At 43.3% G+C, this 23903-nt stretch overlaps 1 protein-coding gene across 1 annotated transcript in view; it reads right to left on the bottom strand.

The window, feature by feature from the left end:
* The window catches only part of LOC144783240 (maestro heat-like repeat-containing protein family member 1), a 72412-nt gene extending 49018 nt beyond the window's left edge, over positions 1-23394 (bottom strand). Inside the window, exon 1 of the mRNA XM_078662322.1 lies at positions 23265-23394. Coding sequence (XP_078518448.1) covers positions 23265-23394 — 130 coding nt within the window. The remainder of the gene's footprint in view (positions 1-23264) is intronic.
* Positions 23395-23903: the final 509 nt, after the last annotated feature.

The raw sequence follows: 23903 nt of genomic DNA, 5'->3' as shown, positions 1-23903 counted from the left end.
CTCAGCCAACTAGGAATCATGTTGGACAAGAACCTTAACATGGAAAGTCACATCAACTTGATGGCTAAAAACGCCTGGTACCACCTGAGTTGTCTTAGAAAACTGAAACCATTCCTATAAACGTCAGACCTCAAAATAGCGGTTCAGGCGTTGGTCATCACGAGTATCGAATACAGTTATTCAACTTTATCTGGCCTGCCCAAGACCTTAACAGCATCGCTAAAAGCTTGTCTCAACGCAGCCACAAGACTCATAAATGGATCTAGAAATTTTGATCACATCTCCCCACACTTAAAAGCTCTGAACTGGGTACCATACGATGCCAGAGTACATCTCAAACTGGCCTGTATCACACATGAGGTGCTACACTCAAAAACACCGGCATACCATGCCCAGAAAGTGATGATATTCGGAAGAGGCAGGTAATCCAGAGGCGCCAAAGATCTTGTGCTGGAACCGCCGTGCTTCCAGTAGAAGAAAACATACAACAGAGCTTTCTCAGGCACCGCACCCAGAATCTGGAACTCCCTCCTGCTAAACATTAGAAGAATACCATTCTATTAAAAATTCAAGAAGGAAGCTAAGATCTTCCTAATGGGGAAATTCCTGCCATAGCTCTATACAAAGAATCAACTAATTCATCTGTCGATTGAATCACCTTCCGTTCCCTACAGATTTATAAATCAGAGGGTCTTTTGATGGTAAAAGATCATTTGTAATTTGATGTATTCGTTGAGTCTCTGATATTATTGTAAGTCCTGAGAACTGTACCGTCCACTGGTTTTATAGTTTTATGTTATCTGTATGCGTAAGTGTATGTTGCTTGCTATTGGTCGCATTCAGGACCGCTATATCTCTGTTAATCGCTCTGACACACTAAAGGGTCACGTTTGTGCTATATAAAACACAAAACAAATAAATAAATAAATATAGATGCCATGGAGCCTTTAGTCTTGCATGTGGTGTTTGGCAATTGAACCTTTCTTCAATCTGTTTGGAAGGTTGTGCACAGTGCTCATTTTGTCTTGGTAACTTAACTTAAGTGTAAAGGGTACATTTAGAGTAGGATTGCAAGATGAAAGTGGTGTGATAATTCATCCTGAAGAAAAGTTGAGTTACATTTTCAGAACATAAGATAAGCAGTGTAAGATGTAATAGATGCTGTAAATAGGAACAGTTAGATTAAGCAGCATTAGATAATGTGCAGGTAGGTGTGGCTCCCTGAGGAACATGCATACCCAGATTTCCAAATGACCAATATTTCATTAAGAAGGAAGCAACAAGTAGGTCAGGCGGGGGGACAGTAGTTCCTATCTGAAAACTGAACATTAGGCCACGGAAAAAAATGTAGCCGCTTAACATAACAGAGGACCGGCACCAAAATAATGAAGAAATGCATAAAAAATGAAAACATGAGTGTGGGAAGGGGAGAGAGTGTTATAGCAAAATAATGGTGGAATGATTTTGTTCACTTCAATATATATTTTGATGAAAAACTTGTAAATACTCCAATGATTGACTTAAAAGCATCTCATCATAAATTTGATATATCAACCTTTTCTAAACTCAAAACCTAAATATTGGGGTACAAAGCTAAATAATTGATATTTTGCATTGCAACTGTAGGTTGTCTCATATTTAAGTAAATGCATCAGCTACTGCTGAATGTCTCTGCATTTTTATCTATATTTCAGGCATTTGCATAGTGCACATTTTGCCTTTGGCTGGTCTTATGGGGCTTTCCACAGTTTGATGGCTTTCTACATGGTGCTGGTGGTAATAAAGCAGACCTGTGTCATTTACCAAAGAATAAGATATGTTATTGCATTTGTATGCTAGTCATGCTTTTGGTTAGCTGGATAGTTAAGGCTGTAAGTCTTCCCCAACTGTTCATACATTATCTGCATTGCTAAACATACATGTGCATGAGTTTGAATCCTGTGTATGCCTTGTGTGTGTAGTATTTGTTAACATTGGTTCTTTTGGCTACTGCAATAGCCTACTATATAGTGTATCTGAATCTGTGTTCAATGTATGCTAACCGCTTCGAAGCGGCCGTCATTCCGCCGCCATGCGGAAAAAATATGATGCCCACCGCGACATCATATGGCCAGGGGCCATCCGACACACCGAAAAGGTTAAGAGTATTAATGTTTTCTGTTGAATGGCTATTGTGATAGCCATCTATACTGCATACATGTACTACTTTGCATGTTGAATATGTTTGTAGTATTCTATTTATTATGTTCTGGAACTTGGTGTGTTTCTTAATCGGTAGTGCTGCTGTGAGTCACATGCTAGCCAGCTAACTTACATATCTTGTATGAGTTGGGTTTGTGAAATATGTTCTTATGTGCTGTGTTGGAATTGTGTAAGGTGTTTCCTAAGTGCAGTTGTGACCTTCATGATAGCTGATCATAGATTCATCTTGAGTGTGTGTTGCATTTATGTGATATGTTCTGTCTAGAGTATTTGATTTTAATTTGGAGCATTCTTTGGGAGAAATACAGATGGCAAATGCTCAACTTTGGATAATTCCCTTATCTTACTTTTGTTTACAGCTGATTGGCTGAGGAAGCCTACGAAGAGAATTGCAATGAGATTTGCTCCTCCATGGTGGTAGCATCTAAAAACCCATAAATGTGATAATGTATTTCTTTACATTTTCAGTCGTGGCTTTCTAACCAAACAACACATTATTCATGTATTTGTTTAATTGGTTGACAACTACAACAAAACTTCCATAAATATGCAGATGTACTGAAAGTACCCATAAGGGTATATTGCTAGAGCTGTTTGTCATGCCTAAAGTGCTGCACAGAAGTGGTGACTATGCACTGGTTGTATGTGTGCCTGGGAATAGTAGAGCAGTGCTGCGCAGTACATGCATGGTGAGTGCAGTACTGGCTGTATGTATGCCTGTGAGGAATACAGGATATAAGAGATGTAGTGTTGTTCAGTTTGAGCACAGTGGAAGCATGTACTGGATATATAGATGCTTGCGAAAATTACAATACATGAAAGGTTAAGTGTTGTGCAATACATGCCTGATGAATATGTGTACTGGAAGTGTGTGTGTTTTCAAGTAGCGCATCATGGCACAACACAGAAACGCTACAGTAATGAACAGTGAGTAGAGTGAATGAGTGTACTGAATGCATGTGTGCCTGTGAGGGCACTATGCATGAAAGTAACAGTACTGCATAGAGTGTGTACTGTGTCCATACACTGAGTGCAAATGTGCCCGCAATATTACATTATATAGAGGACCCTGGGTTCCATTTTGGGAAGCTCTGGCCTGCCTAATGAAGACATTAGGAGTTGGGGATTCACCTCAGAGAGCTTTGTGTATGGCTGCATTCCTATGAGCTTGGTGGGACACACTGGAGAAGGGAGAGAAAGAGACCCCCAGTACACTTTAATGGGTGCACTTTCATTCAGTAATAGATCACAAAGGAAAGGGCCGGGACACATCTCAGGAAGGCGATGGGGCTATGGGAATGTCTCAGAAAGACTAGAGCTGGGAGCCTGGGACTAACCTTTTGATGCACATGTTGCTGTGGTTGGCATCGAGGTGTGAACTCTAGTCACTCCTATGGCCTCTGTTGTGTGACTATCAGCTTCAGAGTCTCTCCTGCTATAATAGACAGTTTTGCAAGAGAAAACAGAGAGAGGAAAGAGTGCACTGCTAAAAGAAGCAGAACTCCAACATATAACTTAAAAGACTCAGGGGCAGATTTATGTTAACTGGCGCATCCCCAGGGATGCGCCAGTTAATGTGCGCCACAGTGCGCCACTGCTCCGCCACCCATGGTGCGCCGCATTTACAATGCGGCGCACCATGGTGCAAGGCAGTGAAGATGCGTGACGCATCTCTCGGCGCACGGGCGGCGCATTTCAGGAGTCATGTCGCAAGTGCGACATGACTCATGCAATGCACAGGGCCACCTATTCAATGTATGGTGCGTCACCCTTACGCCCGCTTCAAGCAGGCGTAAGGAATTGACGTAGAAAGTGACTGAGTGAAATCTCATAGATTTCACTCCGCCACTTTTAGGAGGCGTTCCTGCGCAGGAACGCCCCCCCTGCGCAGGAACGCCTCCTTATGGCGCAGGGGTTTACAACGTGACGCATCTCCTAGATGCGTCACGTTGTAAATAGGGCGCCGCCGTTGCATCACATTACGTGACGCAATTGCGGCGCGAGGAGGCGCAAGAGCCTCATAAATCTGCCCCTCAGACCCTAAATGACATTTGGCGTCTGGAAAAAGAGTATAAAGAGTATAAGAAAGGTTGGTTGAGACCCCAAATGGCTGTGTGAGGAAGGGAAGCTCTGCAAGACTTCTGGCTGTGACCTGGACTGGGGGCCAAGGTCTGCTAGTTTTGCTGCTGTGTAAGAGGAGGGCATCACCCATTAAAACCAAGGCCAGCTGATCTGGAGCCTGGAGCATCATCGCCTGCCTGCTTGCCAAGATCAGTGTGCCCTGTGAGGAAGAGGAGCGCGTTGAAGGGAGCAAGGCCCAGAAGGGAGCTCTGACAAAAACTCCCAGTGTGAGATTTGAGGAGACTGATGTCTATACATACAGCACAGCTTAGGAATATATGAATTATAAAGTGAATTCAGTGAAAAAGAACAAATATTTTCCAAATGCTGTTGTTGTAAATATTTGTATAGAATTGTGTTGTGATTATCCTGAAACTGTATAGTGAATGTATGGATGAAGGAATGAATGTGATGAATGGAAGTTAGAATATGTGATTTCATTTTCTGTATTTTTGATATGTGTAAGCAATATATATGAAAAATTTGAATTTTGTTAAAAATTGAAAAATGTGTTTTGAGATTTGATAAATTTAAATAATTGATTTATTCTAGATGGAAAAGAGGTCTATGGAACATATTGTTTAACTTAATACGTTTCCTCCCCGAAGAAATAAGGTCAAATAGGTGGCAGTATTGGTGATCATTTTGTTATTTAGTTTAGTGAGGCTTGTCCTTATTGCCATTGAGCCCAAACCCTGTTTTGGTTTCAGTGTAACAAAGCTCTGCGGCCATCACCAACATTTGGCAGCATGCATTCAAAGGCCACACTACCTGTGATCATTTTCAGTGTCATCTTAAGGATTTTGTGGGTCCTGGGCAAAACAAAATATGAAGGCCCCTGTACGGTACAAATTTGAATTGCATTACCCATTTCCTGGTAATTCAAGCCCACATGATGCCAAACAGTACTAAATTATATGTTAACAGCGTCACATAACTAGTTGAAACATGTCTTGACCAGGATGTCAAAAGTCTTTAATATGACACTGGGTAAAAATAGTCAGTTGTAGCAGTAGACAAAGAGTATAGATACAGAATTAGAATAGCCAGAGATCAAATAGAGAGAAAGTTCACTTTCCCATGGGGTCTCTTGCGAGGGAGGGGGGCCATTTTCCTATCCATCCTATCCATCCTGTGGCCTCCAAGTCCACCACCCACATGCCATAGGGCTCTAATAATAATAATAATTTGTCAGTGCTGCATTGAGTTGTCTTTTGAGCATTCTGCTGCAGTGGTGCCAGGATTTAAAACCTAGTAAGTACCTCCCACCTCAATGACTGATGGCCCCATATCCCCAGGACTGAAATACTGAATGATTGATTTTTTTTAAAAAAACAGACTTTAATTGGTTTTCTAAAAGCCCCATGGGCATTATGAAAAACCAAGTGGAAAGGGAGTATGCAGTACAATTGTAAACATTAGCAGTCGTATGGTTCTCCCAGGGTTGACTGCAATCCAAAGTTGAAATACTGAATGATTGATGCCGCCACTACATCCACCACACATATTGAATGACTGCCGCCTCCATACCCCCATGTACTTCAATATTGAGTGGTTGATTCCCCCTGCATTTCATGTACTATAATATTACACAATAGCTTCAAGGACAGCTTGTACTGTGCTGAAATTGTACTTGTTTCAGAACTGCATTCATTTGTTTACATGCAACTATAAACAATCAAAAAGGGCACACAAAAGGAGACCACCCAGAGTACATTTATTTTTAGTACCATGAGGTAATGAGGGGTTTTGGGTTTGACCACTTACCTCCCTCAGGCACTGCATATGGTCTACAGCAGCGGATTACTGACCCTAGGCGGGCTCGTATTTGCAACTACAGGAGAAGCAGAAAAAATCATGAGCTCATTTTCTCTAAATCTAGATTTCGCCATTAAGTCATGTTGTTATACGGTGTTACGCCCTGTGCAGCCACCTTCTTGTTGAAATGTAGTATCTAACTAATCAAAGGAACACCTACATATTCAACTGCCATGGTCTCCATGTTACTGGCCTTACCACATTCTTTGAGCCTCCTTGGTGTGCTGCCCTATATTTCACCTATGCCTTGAAGGGGAAGTAAATTGTTTAGTTCTGTTTAATCGTTCACTTCACATTGAAGGCCTGTAGTGGGGTGAGAACTAAACATGATGTTTGTGCAACTTTGGTAAAAATATCAATCTCCCACACTTTTTTGGAGACACTGAATCAATTGTGAACATCCCAATCGACAAACTCTTTTCATCAAGGGGTTAACTTTAAAGTGAGCACTATAATTTACTCACTACTTATTCTCCCAATCCTTTAAAATCATGCTGTGAGTTGGGAAGGAACCATATGTCTAGCTCCAATCATTTCTCAGTTACCAAACAAAAACAAATTTCAAAGGTTACTCCAAAATCTGTTACTGATCCCTGTGTTTTTAGTGACACTACATGGTTTACCTATCCTATTTTAAAAACACGTACATGTCTCATGCTTTTCCCTTGCTCACTTGCAGCTTCCTTTAACTCTTTCTGCTATATTTGCTGCTATTGTCTTGGTCCCTTAAGCTGTAAACTTTCGCACTAAATAAGAGTACGCTCTTGTATTTCAGAAACTCAATCCCTGATAATGACAACTAAGCATGATACCTTATTTACACTTACAGGCATGAAACAAAAACTCACATTGATGGACATCTTGAATTAAGTAAAATCCAAATGTCAGCTGTGGTTGTTGGTGCTCGCCCAACTGGACGGTAGGCAAACAGCTAGGAATTTAAAAAAAAGTTAGTGTGTGAAATAAAAGAACTTCAGTTGCCACACATTCCATGAGTTGTGAAATTCTGAGATCAATGACATATCCTCCCAATTAGGAAACAGTATAAGATAAGGGGCATATTTACAAAACAATACTGGAGCGTGGTGTTACACCAAATTTGCTATGACAAATACACGGGCCCCTGAAACAAGGATAAACCCTAACAGGGAAATAAACTTTTTTAGAAAAAAGCAATAGCACCGGGCTCAGTGCTGTTTATACAAAGAATCTGCGCGCTAACTGTAGATACTTTCTAACATAATAAACTCTGTATCAATCCAGTTAAGAAAATATTTTTAGTTTTAATAATCTTTGTTTTTGTTTAGTATCAAAAACATACAATATATCTACATTCACTTTTCTATTATGCACATGAATATATACACATTGTTGCATATATTACTTCAATAAGTTCAAACACAAATTCGATTTGGATATCACAATTAGGATTATATGACAGACTTTTTGGATTTTATCTCATTTTATACAGTAAATTTGAACATATTGTGAACATAGAAACAAAAAAAGACAAAAAGTCACTCGTAGTGATTTGCAGAATACCACCAACACGTTTCGGCAAATGCCTTCTTCAGGATTTTTCTTTCTCCAGTGAATACTACAAAGCAAGAAAAATAAATGATCTAGAGTCAAAGCGCAATGATTACATATATATATATCAAAATGTCAACATTATGTACAAACAGTGGTAATTCTGGGTCTATGGCTTGAAACAATGGGCTTGAACACCGCTGCTGTCATTTATTATAAGTGGACTGATCAAACAGACACTCTCTCCTCCTCTAGTGTGTTTTTGTGCTGTATACTATATTACAAAAAATCTCATAAAAATTGTGACATTTCTTAAAATTTATACATAGGGAACGGTTTGTGTGAACCATAATAGAGATATCTGTGGTTAAAGATTTTCTATTAACATGGTGTCAACCGCCCATGTTGAGAAATCTCGCCAGGAGGAGGTCTAGCACACGAACATTTAATGTGAGTGAACCGCTTAAGAGTAAAAACTCTGCTACACATCACTTTGCAAGTTTGTTTGGGTAACACTCTGAACTCCACTGGCGGAGGGGAATCTTTCACCCATCCCTATCACAGATCCATACTCCTACTCACACACTCACTCACACACCCACAAATTCACTTACACACCCACCTAACCACTCACAGACCTACTCCAAAACCCAAAAAACACTCCCACACCAACTCACAAAACCACTCATATACCCACTCAAAGGCCCATACAGCCACTCACATACCCACTTACACACGCACACAACCACTCACACACCTACTCACACACCCATACAGCCACTAGCACATCCCCTCACAAACCCACAAAACCACTGACACACCCACACAGCCACACACACGTACAGATAGCCACTTCCATACCCACTCAAAGATCCTTACATCCAGTCACACATGAACTCTAACACCTACTTGCACACCCAAACAACCACTCACAACCAGGTTAGAGGGACGTTATGTTTGGGAAATAAAATTTAAAAATCTTTAAAAATCTCTGTAAAATCTGTACTGGTTTTGTACAAGTGCAATCTGAGCCTAACTAAAACAACACCGTAACCGTGTCTATCTATCTATTAATCTATATATATCCATCTATATATATATATATATATATATATATATATATATATATATATATATATATATATATATATATATATAAATTCACTGAAAAAACCATAGGTTATAGACCATATATAGTTAGGACTTCAGATCCCAGAAACGCCGCTGAACATTACACGCCCAGTAGGCGGGGACTATGACACATGGGATTAGCTTCAGCAGCTAATAACTTTTGGCCACTGACGAAGAGAGCACTGACTCTTGAAATGCATTTGGCAGCTTACCTGTTGGAGAACACCACTGCTGAAAGCCTGCTGGCAAGTTGTTTGAAATAAACGAGTTCTTTATTGAGTCCGTGTGTGGCTGCTCCCTTTAAGGGTACCTGCGCTAATTTTGGGATATATATATATATATATATATATATATATATATATATATATATATAAATATATTCACTGAAAAAACCATAGGTTATAGACCATATATAGTTAGGAATTAGCATTTAATAAACCTTATTTTACTCACACAAAACCATTGAAATTCCATATATAGTTAGTTGCACTAACTATATATCGCGCACCCGCAATCCACTGCTGATGATGTCACATATTACATCATTCATGACATGGTCAGTGACATCACTGATGACATCACTGATGACATCTCAAATGACATCACTGATGACATCACTGATGACAACTTCCAGTGACTGTATGTTTCTGTAAAGTTAAAATATGTCTTACATACTGAAGAATGAGTGGATGTATAAGTGTATGGACGAAGGATTTAGTAGGTGCATGACTGAATGTATGAGTTAGTGATTAAATGTGTCTCACTGAGTGCATGGGTTAGTGACTAAACTGTCTTAATTTGTGCATCATTATGTCTGTTGTTCTGTAAACTGCTGCATTTGTTGATCAGTAGCTATATGAGTAACTATATGGGTTATTGATTGATTGCCCAAGTATTAGCATGGGAGACTGAGTGTGTGTGTGGCTGGCTGGGAGGTGTGTGACTCTGTGCAGATCAATGTGTACTTGTATCAATGATTGTATAAGAGAGTAAGTATGTGTTAGTATATGGTTGAAAACGTAAGGTGCTCTATGTTTAACTGTATAGATTAGAAAATGGAAGTGTGATTGAATCTTTACAGGACTGACTAGGTGTGTGAGTAACTCCATGGATGAGTGGCAGAGTGTGAGTGTCTGTATAGGTGTATGAGTGCATATGATAGTGTTGTAAAGATGAGTGATTGTATGTATGAATGATTGTATGGGTGAATGAGTGAATGTGTGTGTAGACGTAGGAATCAGTGAGTGCGTATGTAGTAACTAGTATTGGTGTGTCAATGGTTTCAAAAATTATACTCTGTATTTAACACTGGGTGTAACAGAGGTTATATTAAAATGTGAGGAGATGCATTGTATTGTCACATGAATGATATCATCAGTGATGTGGTCATTGATGTCAAATGAGATGTCATCAGTGATGTCATCAGTGATGTCATTTGAGATGTCATCAGTGATGTCATCAGTGATGTCACTGACCATGTCATGAATGATGTAATATGTGACATCATCAGCAGTGGATTGCGGGTGCGCGATATATAGTTAGTGCAACTAACTATATATGGAATTTCAATGGTTTTGTGTGAGTAAAATAAGGTTTTTTAAATGCTAATTCCTAACTATATATGGTCTATAACCTATGGTTTTTTCAGTGAATTTTCAAGGTTTTGTAAATGCTAATTCCTAACTATATATGGTCTATAACCTATGGTTTTTTCAGTGAATTTCATAGGTTTTTTAATAACAAATATTTATAAAAATAATACATTTTAAATCGAATTTTATATTTTATAATTGTTTTATTTTTTTTTTTATTATTTTTGGTGCGCTCCCGGGGCGCGGACAGGTGAACGCACGGGTAAGCGCAATCTTGCGGCGCGCCCCGGGGCGCGTACTAATGCGCATCCCGGAAGCGCTATTGCCGCGAACGAACAACATCGTGACGTATTGCGTAGCCGCCACGCCTTGCGTCATAAGACACGTATCGCGTAGCCGCGAGATGCGTGTTATGACGTGCCGCGTAAGCGCACCCGGAAACGCACACGATCGCGCAACGTAAGCGGCCCGATGCGCTTACAATACACGCCCGGGACGCGCCCCGGGGCGCGTAGCGTAAGCGCGTCAAACCATGTGACTTCAAAATAACACTTTTCATTGGTTCAGAACTTATTTTTTTTCCAAATTGTGTGAAACCCACCCATTTCTCTCACTATTGCTTTGTACTTGGAGAAAGCAAGAGCTGTTCTGTCTACTCTGTTTATCTCCTACTTTTCTGATCTCCAGCAATGGCTGCAAGAGAGTCATCCAGCAGTGATTCAGATGGATTTTTAGATGAGGACCCTCCTCAGCAAAAGAAAAAAAAACATTTCATCTGGAAATTTTACGACATCCCTGAAAGACAGAAAAAAGTCAACGCTCCCAAAGTAACCTGCAAAATATGTGGGAGTAGTCTATCCAGAGGCAATCCTCTGAAAAAATATAGTTTTGGAAATGCTAATTTGATCAGGCATGTGAAAATAAGACACCCTAACAACTTTGCCAGGGAGAGTGTCCGAGAGCTGGCACGGAATGTACCCACAGATGGCGGCAGCACCTCCACTGGTGGAGCAACACCTTCGGGACCACCCCGTGCAAGAATGGTCCCTAACATTCAGCCGGTGTTTGCAGGCATCAAATTTCTGTGCACGGAGTGTGACGAACTGCTCTGCTATGGGGAGCAGAGTGTTGAACTCATTGCCCTAAAGAAACAGCAACACCGCTGCTCTTCCAGTCCCTAAATTTTCAATTTTTTTTGCTCCTGTTGAGCAGTTTTGGAATCCTTGTTTTTGTTTTTCCCTTGACAAAAATCCCCAAAAAATATAAAATTGTTTTAAAAAGTCTTAAAAAATATAAAACAACAAAAACAAAAAAAATATATAAAACAACAAAATCAAAAAAAAAGTTCTTTTCAGAACTACCTCCAATTTATAAAAAGAAGCTTTTTTTTTTTAAAAAGTGTCATTTTTTATCTCCTGGTACGCTCCCCCGTAAGCTCCCCGGTGCGCGTACCGGGCGCTCCCCCCCCCCCGCGAAAATCGAATTTTTTGTTTTATTTTTGTTTCACCCGCGGGAGCCTTTTATGGCCCCCACATCAAAAGTAGGGGGTCAGGGGGGTGTACCCTGCCCCCTTTTGCTCATTTCCCCCCTTTGATTCTTGCCACCTCTTGTGTCTCAATCCTACCGAGACACAAGATGGCGGCCGCTGCGGACTGTTTCGAATGTTTACAGACACCCGAGAACCAATCAGCTTGCCGTGCGCAAGTCGCGTGGCGCGCCCGAAGCGCTCCCCGGTACGCGTACCGGGCGCGGCTCTAGATATATATCTTTTTTTATACCTAATTTACTCAAAATCCACTGGAGCACATATATTGAGACCTACAAAAGGCACATCGGGCTACCAGTCCCTACAATTTTGCCAAGTTTCGTGCAAATCCATTCAGCCGTTCGGGCTAAAAGTGAGGCCAACCGCCCTATGGAAAACTCAATGTTAAAAACACGTTTTGGGACCCCCCTTTTTTCTCGTCCCCCACTTGACGAACCCCCCCCAAATTTTCAGGGGCTGCTCAGAAACAAAATGTTCCATTTTCCTGAAAATTTCAGCCAATTCCGTCCACAAACGCCAAAGTTATTAGACATAGAATTTTCAAAAATCCCATAGAGAAGAAATCCTAACTATATATACCTACTGGCGACTGCCAGTAGGTAATATATATATATATATATATATTCAGTTTCTCCTTTCCACCGACCGTCGCTCCTCTTTGCCTTGGGTGCCTCCTTACCGCACAGTGGGGCTCATAAATATTCCAAAACACACAGTCCTCGCTCCCGGGACCGTTCCGCAATTAAGGGCACTCACAGCACTTTCACGTAGTTTTCATTGCCATAATTTATTACAGCGCTGCACAATCTTATCAACGCTGTAATAAATTATGGCAATGAAAACTACGTGAAAGTGCTGTGAGTGCCTTTAATTGCGGAACGGTCGCGGGAGCGAGGACTGTGTGTTTTGGAATATATATATATGAGCAAGGCGGTTGTTCCGCCGAAACGCGTAAGCAGTTGTCGTTGAGGTGAATAAATTCCTCTTTGTTGAATCCCACGGAGTCAGCGCCTTTTTCGTTACAGTAACGAAGGTTTGGATATCATATATATATATATATCACTCAGTTTTTTGCGTGTATACACAAAAAGTCCTGCGCACTCCCCTCTCCGTTTTTTCCAAAAACGACAATACTCCAAAGATACTCGCTGTTATTTTAATGTCATAACAGTGCTTCCAGCAACACTCCTCGACGCGTTTCGCGGCACACGCCGCTTTCTCAAAGTGTTGATTAGTTTTAAATAAAGTGAAATTGAAAAAAAGTGTGTGTGTAAGACAGGATGTGCTGTCAAGCATGTCTACTTCCTGTGAATACCGCTAAGCCTTATGGTATGTGTAGTACATATAACTCCAAAAATATTATTATTTTTAATTTTAATTTTGGTGATATTTTTGTGATGGATCGCGCAGGTCGCTAATGTGTCATTATTATGCATCTGTCCCTCCAGCTGTGTTTTTTGGACCGGTCGTTCATGTATCATTGTAGTGCGATTAATTCTATCCTTCCAGTGGGTCTGGTGATATATTAATATGTATTCTGACATCATCACTCTGTGTTTTAAGATGTAGTGATGTAAACTCTACTATCATTCTTGCTTTCCCCCTCTAGTGGGTTTTGTGATCCTGGCATGTGTAGTCGCTGCGCAATTCCCTAATTCATATGTGCTGTCCTCAACCAATTCGTTGTAGCGATGTAATCTCTCATTCTTATTTTACCCCTCTGGTGGGCTTTGGTATTCCTGACCTATGTAGTCGCTGCACAATTCTCTAAATCATATGTACTGTGCTTAACCAATTGTTTGTAGCAGTATGTGGTGTGTTTAAAATTGTAAAAGTATGTGTTGTAACGTCATACATCCTCCAGTATGCGTCAGGGTGCTGCGTTGCAGAGAGGTGTAAAAAGGGGCGTGGCCTCTTTACACGTCTCTGCAAGGCAGCCCACTGCTGCGTTTGCAGAGGGGGAACTAATTCCCCTTGAATACTGGGGATCCCTGGTGCCAACTAGCCCACCAGGAACCTCCAGTATGGGAAACAAACTTTACATCGCAACTTTTACAACGCACTACCATTACAACAAAACTTTTACAACGCAAGATCCATTACATCGCATGCCATTACAACGCAACCATTACAATGCATGACACTTCAACGCATACCATTACAACGCATTTCATTACAACGCAGTCATTACAAAGCATAACATTACAAACGCATACCACTACAATGCATAGTACCCTTACACTATCCAAAACTTACCCTACTGTTGCACCCCCTGGAGTTAGAATAGTAATTTTTACCCCTACACTATCCAACACTTACCCTACTGTTGCACCCCCTGGAGTTAGAATAGTAATTTTTACCCCTACACTATCCAACACTTACCCTACTGTTGCACCCCCCGGTGTTAGAATAGTCAGTTATACCCCTATACTATCCAATACTTACCATACATGCAATGTAATGGTATGCGTTGTAATGGTTTGTGTTGTAAAGGTAGTATGACTGATAATGGAATGCGTTGTAAAGGTAGTTTTTAGACAATCCATTGTAATGGCATGCGTTGTAATTGAATGCGTTGTAAAGGATGTTTCGTTGTAAAAAATGCGTTGTTAAGGCATGCGTTGTAAAAGTATGGGTTGTAACGTCATACATCCTCCAGTATGCGCCAGAGGGCTGCGTTGCAGAGAGGTGTAAAAAGGGGCGTGGCCTCTTTACACGTCTCTGAAAGGCAGCCCCCTGGCATGTTATAAGAGGGGGAACTAATTCCCCTTGAATACTGGGGGTCCCTGGGGGCCAACTAGCCCAGCAGGAACCTCCAGTATGCACAAAGGGGCTGCATTACAGAGAAGTGTAAAAACGAGTGTGGCCTCTTTACACGTCTCTGCAAGGCAGCCCCCTGGCGCATACTGGAGGTTCCTGGTGGGCTACTTGGCGTCCAGGGACCCCCAGTCTTCAAGGGGAATTATTTCCCCCTCTGCAAACGCGCCAGGCGGCGCGTTTGCAGAGTGGTGCCTTAATTTCTTTGGGGGGATCGGCAGGATACGCGTACCATACCCGTATCCCGTGATTTAAAAAAAAGAAAATGTTTTGGGGCCTTGGGGGTCCTTCTGGACCCCCTAAGCAGGCCTAGGGGGTCAGGGTGTTTCTACCCTGCCTCCTTTTCATGTTTTTTGCGTTTCTTTTTCTGTTTTCTCGTGCCTCGGTTCTACCGAGGCACAAGATGGCTGCCAACAGTTCCTGGTTTGGAGTGTTGACTGACAGTTTTTAGCCAATTAGCATGCAGCTCGTGCTCGTAATGGTACGCGTACTGTCCTCGGACGGTACGCGTATGGTACTTCATCTATAGATATATCTATGGTTTTACTTTTGATTTTCTAAGGAGTTACTGAATGGATTTACACCAAAAAGCGTAATCTGCTAACCAAACTCTACCTTTTTGCCATATTTGGTGTAATTCCGTTCAGCAGTTCGGGCTGTAGCCTCACTTAAAGAACCCTATTGAAAATGGCATTGGGAAAACACGTTTTGGGACCCCCTTTTTTCTCTGTCCCCGCTTCTCGAATCACCCCGAAACTTTCAGGGAAGGAGCGGAGCGCCCCATCGTCTTTGAGAATTTCGTGAAGATTCGTCAACCGGCGCCAAAGTTATTCCAAATAGAATGTTGCGAATTTCCTATGGAAACAATGTCCTAACTATAACTACCTACTGATGAACGCCAGTAGATAATATATATACACACACATATATATATATATATGTATATATATATATATTTATATGTATGAAATTTACACTCCTCTGCTAACAAGGATTGACAACGCCGAGTTTTGACAAATATAAGCTTTATTTGTCGGCTGATTGGACGCGTTTCACCTGTACTAGCCTGTCGTCAATCCTTGTTTGCAGAGGAGTGTACATTTCATAAATACGGACCGAGCTTGGGTGTTCTGGCGTGATGACGCGCCCTCTGGTCAGGAGTTTGAGGTGGCTGCTACACAAGCAATGCGAAGAAATATATATATGTATACATATACATTAATCCCTTTACTGCTTGTCCTTTTCCTCCCCTATGCTAAGCCTTTTTTGGGCTATTTGGGGTAGTTTGCGATTAGGTCCCTGTAACCTTTTGACCACATAAGGTACACAAGCCAAATTTGCGTCCTTTTCTTCCAAACAACATGTCAATTCTAAAGGTACCCGGGGTTTGTGGATTCCTTAGGAGGAGACCCAGAAATGAGCCAAATACAGCTAAATTTTGTTTTTTGGGGGGGGGAAATGGGAAAAAAGGGCTACAGACGAAAGCGTCTGTTTGTTCCCCTGCAAATGGTATTAAAAAAGGGGGCATGGTGCTGAAATCACCATCTTCCCAGCTTTCAGGCACAAGCAGACTTTTGTCAGAAAGCCAACATTTTTTACACAGTTTTGGCATTTCTCTGGGACATGGACTATTTTTGCTATTTTTGTGCTTTCAACCTCTTTCCAATTAATGGTAGAAATGGGTATTAAAGCAATAATGGATCCTGGAAAGCTATACATTTTAGAAAAGTAGACAACAATCTGAATTCAGCAAGGGATCATGTGTGTAGATTCTTTGAGGTTTCTTTCCAGAAACTAACAGTTGAATATAGGAAAAATTGGAAATTAGTTGAAAAAAACAGCCATTTGTGTCAACATTTTCACCTGTAACTTCTTCTAATTATGACAGCTGTTTGAAAACAATATACTTTTACATCCGCTGGGCCTTTCTTGTTGTGGGGATATATGGGACTTGTAGGTTCACCAAGAACCCAACGAACCCAGAGCCAATAACTGAGCAGCGTCTTGCAGTAGTTTTTTATTATGTACCGTGTATATGGCAATTCATTTGGGAAAATATATACATTGAAAAAAATCAGTATGAGAAACACCTAGGAATTTCTGAAATTGGAACAAAATATAGAGTTTAGATACAGTGGATATTTGCACATTTTCGAAATTGAGAGTACCTATACTAGCATGAGAATTATAGCTCATTTTTCAAAATGACTTATTTTTTACACATTGTCTTTCAAATTTCAAGTCAGAAATGCATCGAAAGCCAATAGGTAATAACAGTTTCTCAACAAATCTGTGTTACCCTAGGTCTCCTGAGAAAAATGATACCTCACTTGTGTGGGTAGGCCTAGTGCCCACGACACGAAACAGCTCAAAACGCAACGTGGATACACTTTATTTTTACGCTTTATTTTTACAGTGAAAACTGACCCTTTTTTTGCAAAGTGCCTAGCTGTAGATTTTGAACCCTAGCTCTGCCGGCACCTAGGGAAACCTAGCAAACCTATATCTATTGTAAACTAGACACCCAGGGAAATCCAGGATGGAGTAACTTGATTGGCTCCCACCAGGTTCTATTATGCAGAATCCCTTGCAAACTTAAAACTTTGTAAAAAAACACATTTTCCTCACATTTCTGTGGTGGAAAGTTCTGGATTCTGTGTGGATCCACAAAATTCCTTCCGCCCTGCGTTCCCTACATTCTTCCAAGAAAAATGGCACCTCACTTGTGTGAGTAGGCCTAGTGCTCGCGGCACGAAATGGCCCAAAACGCAATGTGGACACTCCACATTTTCCCAGTAAAAATTGACCCTTTTTTGTCAAAGTGCCTAGCTGCAGATTTTGACCTTAGCTCTGCCTGCACCTAGGGAAACCTAGCAAACCTATACATTTTTCAAAACTAGACACCCAGGAGAATCCAGGATGGGGTGACTTGACTGGCTCTCACCTGGTTCTGTTACCTCGAATTCCTTGCAAACCTCAAAATTTGTTTAAAAAAAACCCCACATTTTCCTCACATTTCTGTGGTAGAAAGTTCTGGAATCTGCGTGGATCCATAAAATTCCACCCACCCCGCATTCCCCAAAATCTTCCGAGAAAAATGGTACCTCACTTGTGTGGGTGGGTCCACTCACCCGCATTCCCCAAAGTCTTCCGAGAGAAATGATACCTCACTTGTGTGGGTAGGCCTAGAGCCCGCAACAGGAAACGGCTCAACGCAACATGGACACAGCACATTTTCCAATGAAAGCTGCCACTATTTTGCAAAGATTTTGCTAGCTGTAGATTTTGAACTCTAGCTCTGCCAGCACCTACGGAAACCTAGCAAACCTACACATTTTTGAAAAAATTGAAACCCAAGCGAATTTAGGATGGGGTGACTTGTATGGCTCTCACTAGGGTCTGTTACCCAGAATCCCTTGCAAACCTCAAAATTTGCACACAAAAAAACCACATTTTCCTCACATTTCTGTGATGGAAAGTTCTGGAATGTGTCTGGATCCACAAAATTCCACTCACCCCGCATTCCCCAAAGTCTTCCGACAAAAATGGTAACTCACGTGTGTGGGTGGGTCAAGTACCGGCGACAGACAAGGGCCCAAAACCTATTGAGGCAACATCAAAATTACCTATCACAAAACACCCCGGTTTAACAAGGGAGGTACCATGAGTTTTTGGCCCCGGGCTCGGCGGCCATTTAGAGAAACCTACCAAAACCACACATATCTGAAACCTAGACACCCAGGGTAGTCTAGCAAGGTACAGCTTGCGTGGGTCTCCCAACATTTCCCTACCCAGAATCAGTTGCAAACCTCAAATTTAGCTGAAAAAATAATTTTTTCTCAAATTTCTGTGTGGGAAAGTTCTGGAATCTGCGTCGATCCACACATTTCCTTCTACACAGTATTTACCAAGGTCTATTGATTAAAATGGTACCTCACTTGTGTGGGTTGGTCTAGTACCCGCAACAGGCAAGGGCCTAAAATGATTGATGAGACATCAAAATGACCTATCAACAAACAACCTGGTTTTGAAAGGGGTGTCACCTTGGTTTTTGGCCCCGGGCTTGGCGGCCATCTAGGGAAACCTATCAAACACACACATTTCTGAAAACTAGACACCAGGGGAGTCCAATGAGCTATGGCTTGCGTGGATCCCCCAACGTTTCCCTACCCAGAACCTCCTGCAGAAAGACTGTGGCATCTTTTTGAGGTGGATGGGGGCATTGGCATGTCCATTCTTGCCAGACCCCACCCCGAACTTTGGAAAAAAAGAAAATCCCTAGTGGCTAGTGGGCTTTTTACCCCCGGGGAGTGCATATAAGGTGCTATTGCCCATCTGCCTCCCAGGGGGGTGCAGAAAGACTGTAGCATTTTGTATTTGGATGGGGGCATTGACATGCCCATTCCGGGCATCCTCCACCCCTACCTATATATAAAAAATCCCTGGTGCTTCGTGGGCTTTCTGCATCCCCCCCTCCTCCCCCCCGGGAGCAGATCGAGGTCTATTGCCCCATCTGCCGCCTGGGGGGCAGAAAGTCTTTTGTTTTCTTTGGGTGCTAGGGTGGGGGCATTTGCATGCCCATTCTGGGCAGACCCCACCCCGGGCCTAGAAAAAAAGAATCCCTGGCATCTAGGGTGCTTTCTGTTCCCCCAGGGGGCAGATTGGGGGACATTGGGCAGAAAGACTGTGATGTTGTGGCCGGGGTGGATGCATTGGCATGCCCATATTAGGCAACCCCATCCCTAATTAAAATGTAAACAAAAATCCCTGGTATATAGGTGGCTTTCTACCCTTCCAGGAGGGCAGATTGGGGGCTACTGCCCCATCTGCCCCCAAGGGGGTGCAGAAAGACTAAATGTGCCCAAATTCATATGGGGGAGCAAAGGCCCTTGCCCAAGGGGCCGCTCCCCCCTCCCTGGTGCCTAGTGGGTGGCTGCCTGCTTGGGGATCACCCTCCTGGATCAATCCCCAAGCAGTAGGGAGGTACAAGAGGTGCAGAAAGTGGAAAGTATACAGAAAGAGGCAACAGAGGTGCAGAAAGAAGCAAGAGAAGTGCAGAAAGAGGCAAGTGAGGTGCAGAAGGAAGCAAGAGCAGTGCAGAATGAACCAAGAGAGGTGCTAAAAAAGGCAAGAGGGGAGCAGAAAGAGGTAGTCGAGGTACACAAAAAGGCAAGAGAGGTACAGAAAGAGGCAGGGGGTGCAGAAGAGGCAAGAGAATTGATGAAAGAAGCAACAGATGTGTAGAAATAAGCAAGAGAAGTGCAGAAAGAGGCAAGAGAATTGATGAAAGAAGCAACAGAGGTGTATAAAGAAGCAAGAGAAGTGCAGAAAGAGGCAAGTGAGGTACAGAAAGAAGCAACAGTAGTGCAGAAAGAACCAACAGAGGTGCAAAAAGATGCAAGAGGGGTGCAGAAAAAGGGAAGAGAGGTGCACAAAGGGGCAGGAGAGATACAGAGAGAGGCAGGAGGGGTGCAGAAAGAAGGAAGAAAAGTACAGAAAGAAGCAACAGATGTACTGAAAGAGTAAGAGATGCGCAGAAAGAGGCAAGTGAGGTACAGAAGGAGGCAAGAGAACTGCAAAAAGAGGCAAGAGAGTTGCAGAAACAGGCAAAGGGGTACAGAAAGAGGGAAGAGGGGTGCAGACAGCGGCAAGAGGTATGTAGAAAGAATCTAGAAAGTTGCAGACAGAAACAAAAGAAGTACAGAAAGAAGCAACAGAGGTGCAGAAACCGGCAAGAGAAGTGCAGAAAGAAGCAACAGAGATGCAGAATGGGGGAGGAGGGGTGGAGAAAGAAGCAAGAGGGGTGCAGAAAGAAGCAAGAGAGGTGCAGAAAGAAACAAAAGAAGTACAGAAAGAAGCAACAGAGGTACAGAAAGAGGCAAGAGGTGTGTGGAAAGAGAGAAGAGGGGTGGAGAAAGAAGCACGAGGGGTGCAGAAAGAATCAAGAGAGGTACATAAAGCAACAAAAGAAGTGCAGAAAGAAGGAACAGAGGTGCCGAAATAGGCAAGAGGAGTGCAGAAAGAGAAGAGGGGTGCAGAAAGAGGCACAAGGGATGCAGAAAGAAGAAAGAGATGTACAGAAAGACGCAAGATAAATGCAGAAAGAAGCAACAGATGCAGAAAGAGGGAAGAGGGGTGGAGAAAGAGACAAGAGAAGTACAGAAAAAAGCAACAGACATGCAGAAAGGGAAAGAGGGGTAGAGAAAGAGACAAGAGAAGTACAGAAAGAAGCAACAGACATGCAGAAAGGGAAAGGGGGTGCAGAAAGAAGCAAGAGAGGTACAGAAAGGGACAAGAGGGGTACACAAAGAAGCAAGTGTGGTACAAAAAGAAGCAACAGACATGCAGAAAGAGGCAAAAAAGGTGCATAAGGTAGAAGAGACATGCATAAAGCGGCAAGAGAAGTGCAGAAAAAGAAAGAAAGGTGCAGAAAGATGAAACGGAAATGCAGAAAGGGGCAAGAGAGGTGCAGAAAGAAGTAAGAGTGGCTTGCACACCATTAGTACGAATTTAACACTCACATTTAGCAACAAGTAGCAGGTGACCATTCTAGGTTTACAAAGGACCTTCCACCATCCTGTAACACTTGCCGCTGCATTTTTGGTAACGTTTGATTTGTTTGAGCTAGAAACAAGGCTTTTTTGTTCAAATCTGCAGATTAGGCAGCAGATGATGAATTATGTGGCTAATGGAGAAAATGTATAATTGTGCCAAAGTTGGTGCAGCCAAACAGTCGCATAATTCCAGTGGCCCTGCTCATACCTCTGACAAGGTCCAGAAGTGCTCTTCAGTGATTCCTTATTTTTTTTGTCTCTGGGATGAGGTTCACTTTAGTCCTGAGGTCCTCAGGACACAAGAAGACCCCATCAACCCACCAGCAGTGTGCCAAGAGGCTAGTTTGCAGAGAGGTATAAAAAGGGGCATAGCCTCAGACCACCTCTCAACAATCCCACTGTGTGTGGCTTACTGGAGGTACCTGGTGGGCTAGTTGGCCCCCAGGGACCCTCAGGATTCATGGGGACTTAATCCCCCAACTTAGATTGCCCCAGGAGGTGTGTTTATACAGTGGTGGAGGTAGTAGGCGGGGCCTCCTGCGAGACAACGGCTTTCTTAAAATTTGCTTTTTGGAAGGGGGGCTGTCTGCCCCCCTTCCCTTTATTATTTTTGGGCCCTGGGAGCCCTGTCCACCAGAGCCTGAGCATTTTTCCCCTTTTTTTAAAAAATGGGAAGAGAGCCGCGGGCCCTCCCCCCATGGCCGATTTTAACCCCAAGGACCCCATCCCCTGGGGCATTGCCACACATTTACTTTTGTTAAAAAAAATATTTTTAAGGAGGGGCGCCTTGTGGCCCCCGATCCTGAGGCCAGTTTAGGCCCCGGGGACCCAAACTTGGGGCCCAGCCTTATTTCTAATTTTATTTTTAAATACAATAGGGAGGGGGCCGTGTGGCCCCACTTCCATGGCCCCAGGGATTCTATCCCCTGGGGCATGACCTCTTTGATGGGGACCATGGGGGGAGCCCCAATGCCCCCATGGTCCCTGGGAGCTTCCCACCTCCTGTGGGAGCTGGCATTGCTTTTGGACAGGGGAGCTGCTGACATGCAGCTTCCCTTGTCCTAAAGCAATTCTGCTTTGATTCTTGGAAGCAAGAGCAGGTTTCCTGCTCTTGCTTCCAAGAAGCAATGTGTTAGAACTGGGATTTTCTGGTTGGCTAAGGCTTATGCCAAAACCAGGAAGAAACCACCATTCTAGTCAGGGCAAGGGAGTCACACGCCAAGATAACCCCTGCTCATCCCCTTGGTAGCTTGGCATGAGCAGACCGGCTTATCCCGGAGGCAATGTGTAAAGCATTTGTGCACGCACACAATAGCCACAACATCCTAGGCACACCACAAAAGGAACTCCACACACGGTTATACAAAAATAACTTTTGTATTGTCAAAACACATCAGATAGTAATCACACAATATACATTTTTGCCAACTGGCAGGGGCAATATTCACAAGGGATAATTTACAGGACAGGGCCACATGGGCCGCTGTCAGAATCAGCACTTAGCAGAAATACTGTTAGAAATAGCACTTTGTAGATCATAGAATAATAATCACTTTAGCACACCTGTACTAGAAAGAACAACCACCTAAATATCACAATACCTGTAGGGGTATAAGCATGAACATATTACACATGATGTATCACCACATTCAGAGGTGTAGGAAAGGAAAACACATGATGCTTAAATATACATTCAGCGGTGTAAGAACAAGCACATGATGCATCAAAACACATTCAGAGGTGCAGGAAAACACAATTGCGCCGTCGTTGGAGTCCCCCCTCTGGGGACTCGTGATCAAACGAAATGCCCCCTGAGCCTCTCTGGGCTCGTCAACAAAGATGCCGGGTCGGAGCCTCGTAGGCTCTGGAGAACAAATGCCCCCTCTTTCCCTCGGAGCAGCCCTCTGTCAACCGGGGCCGCTCTGAGTACAACGAAACTGCCCCCGCACTCACCGGGATCTCGCTGGTCCTGCGGGGGCGGGAAGCACGGCTGGTCTCCTTCCAGCAGCGCGGGGCTCCTCTTCAGCACCGGAGCCCTGCCCTGCTCTTCCAGTAGGCTGCAGGCGGGCGGGCAGGCAGGCATCTCCGGTCTCCCTCTCCCTACGGGAGACCGGTAACCATGGCACGGCTTCCCCCAGGCAGGGGGAAGCGGAAGTGACTGCATTCCGGCCCCGCCCACAGTCAGGCGGATGCGGGCCGGACTTCCGGTTTTGCCGCGGCTGCGGCCGCACTCTCTTTGTGGGGCTGCACCGAGGGGTGGGCACCCTCGGTGCACGAAACGAAAGCAGAAACGGGGTGGGCACCCATCAAGGAAGCGGAACAAAAGCGTCTCCAAGCACCTGGGGAAAGGCAAAACGCTCCCAGCGGTACAAGCAAAATACAGCACTCTCAAGCGCCATAAGTGAGACGAAGTGCTCTCAGCGCTAGGGACAAGACAAAGCGCCTCCCGGGCACTAGGGCACAGGCAGCACCAAAGGCCCCAGCAAATGACCCCCACAACAAGGAGGGTTCCAGGAACACAGCCTCCATAGGTGAAGAGGGCAGGAGGAACCCATAAAGTCCTGGGCACCAAAAGATGGAGCAAACAACTCC

Source organism: Lissotriton helveticus, chromosome 9 (genome assembly GCF_964261635.1).
Source record: "Lissotriton helveticus chromosome 9, aLisHel1.1, whole genome shotgun sequence".
NCBI lineage: Eukaryota > Metazoa > Chordata > Amphibia > Caudata > Salamandridae > Lissotriton > Lissotriton helveticus.
The sequence above is the reverse complement of the archived record's forward strand: the minus strand, read 5'-3'. Positions and strand labels throughout refer to the sequence as shown.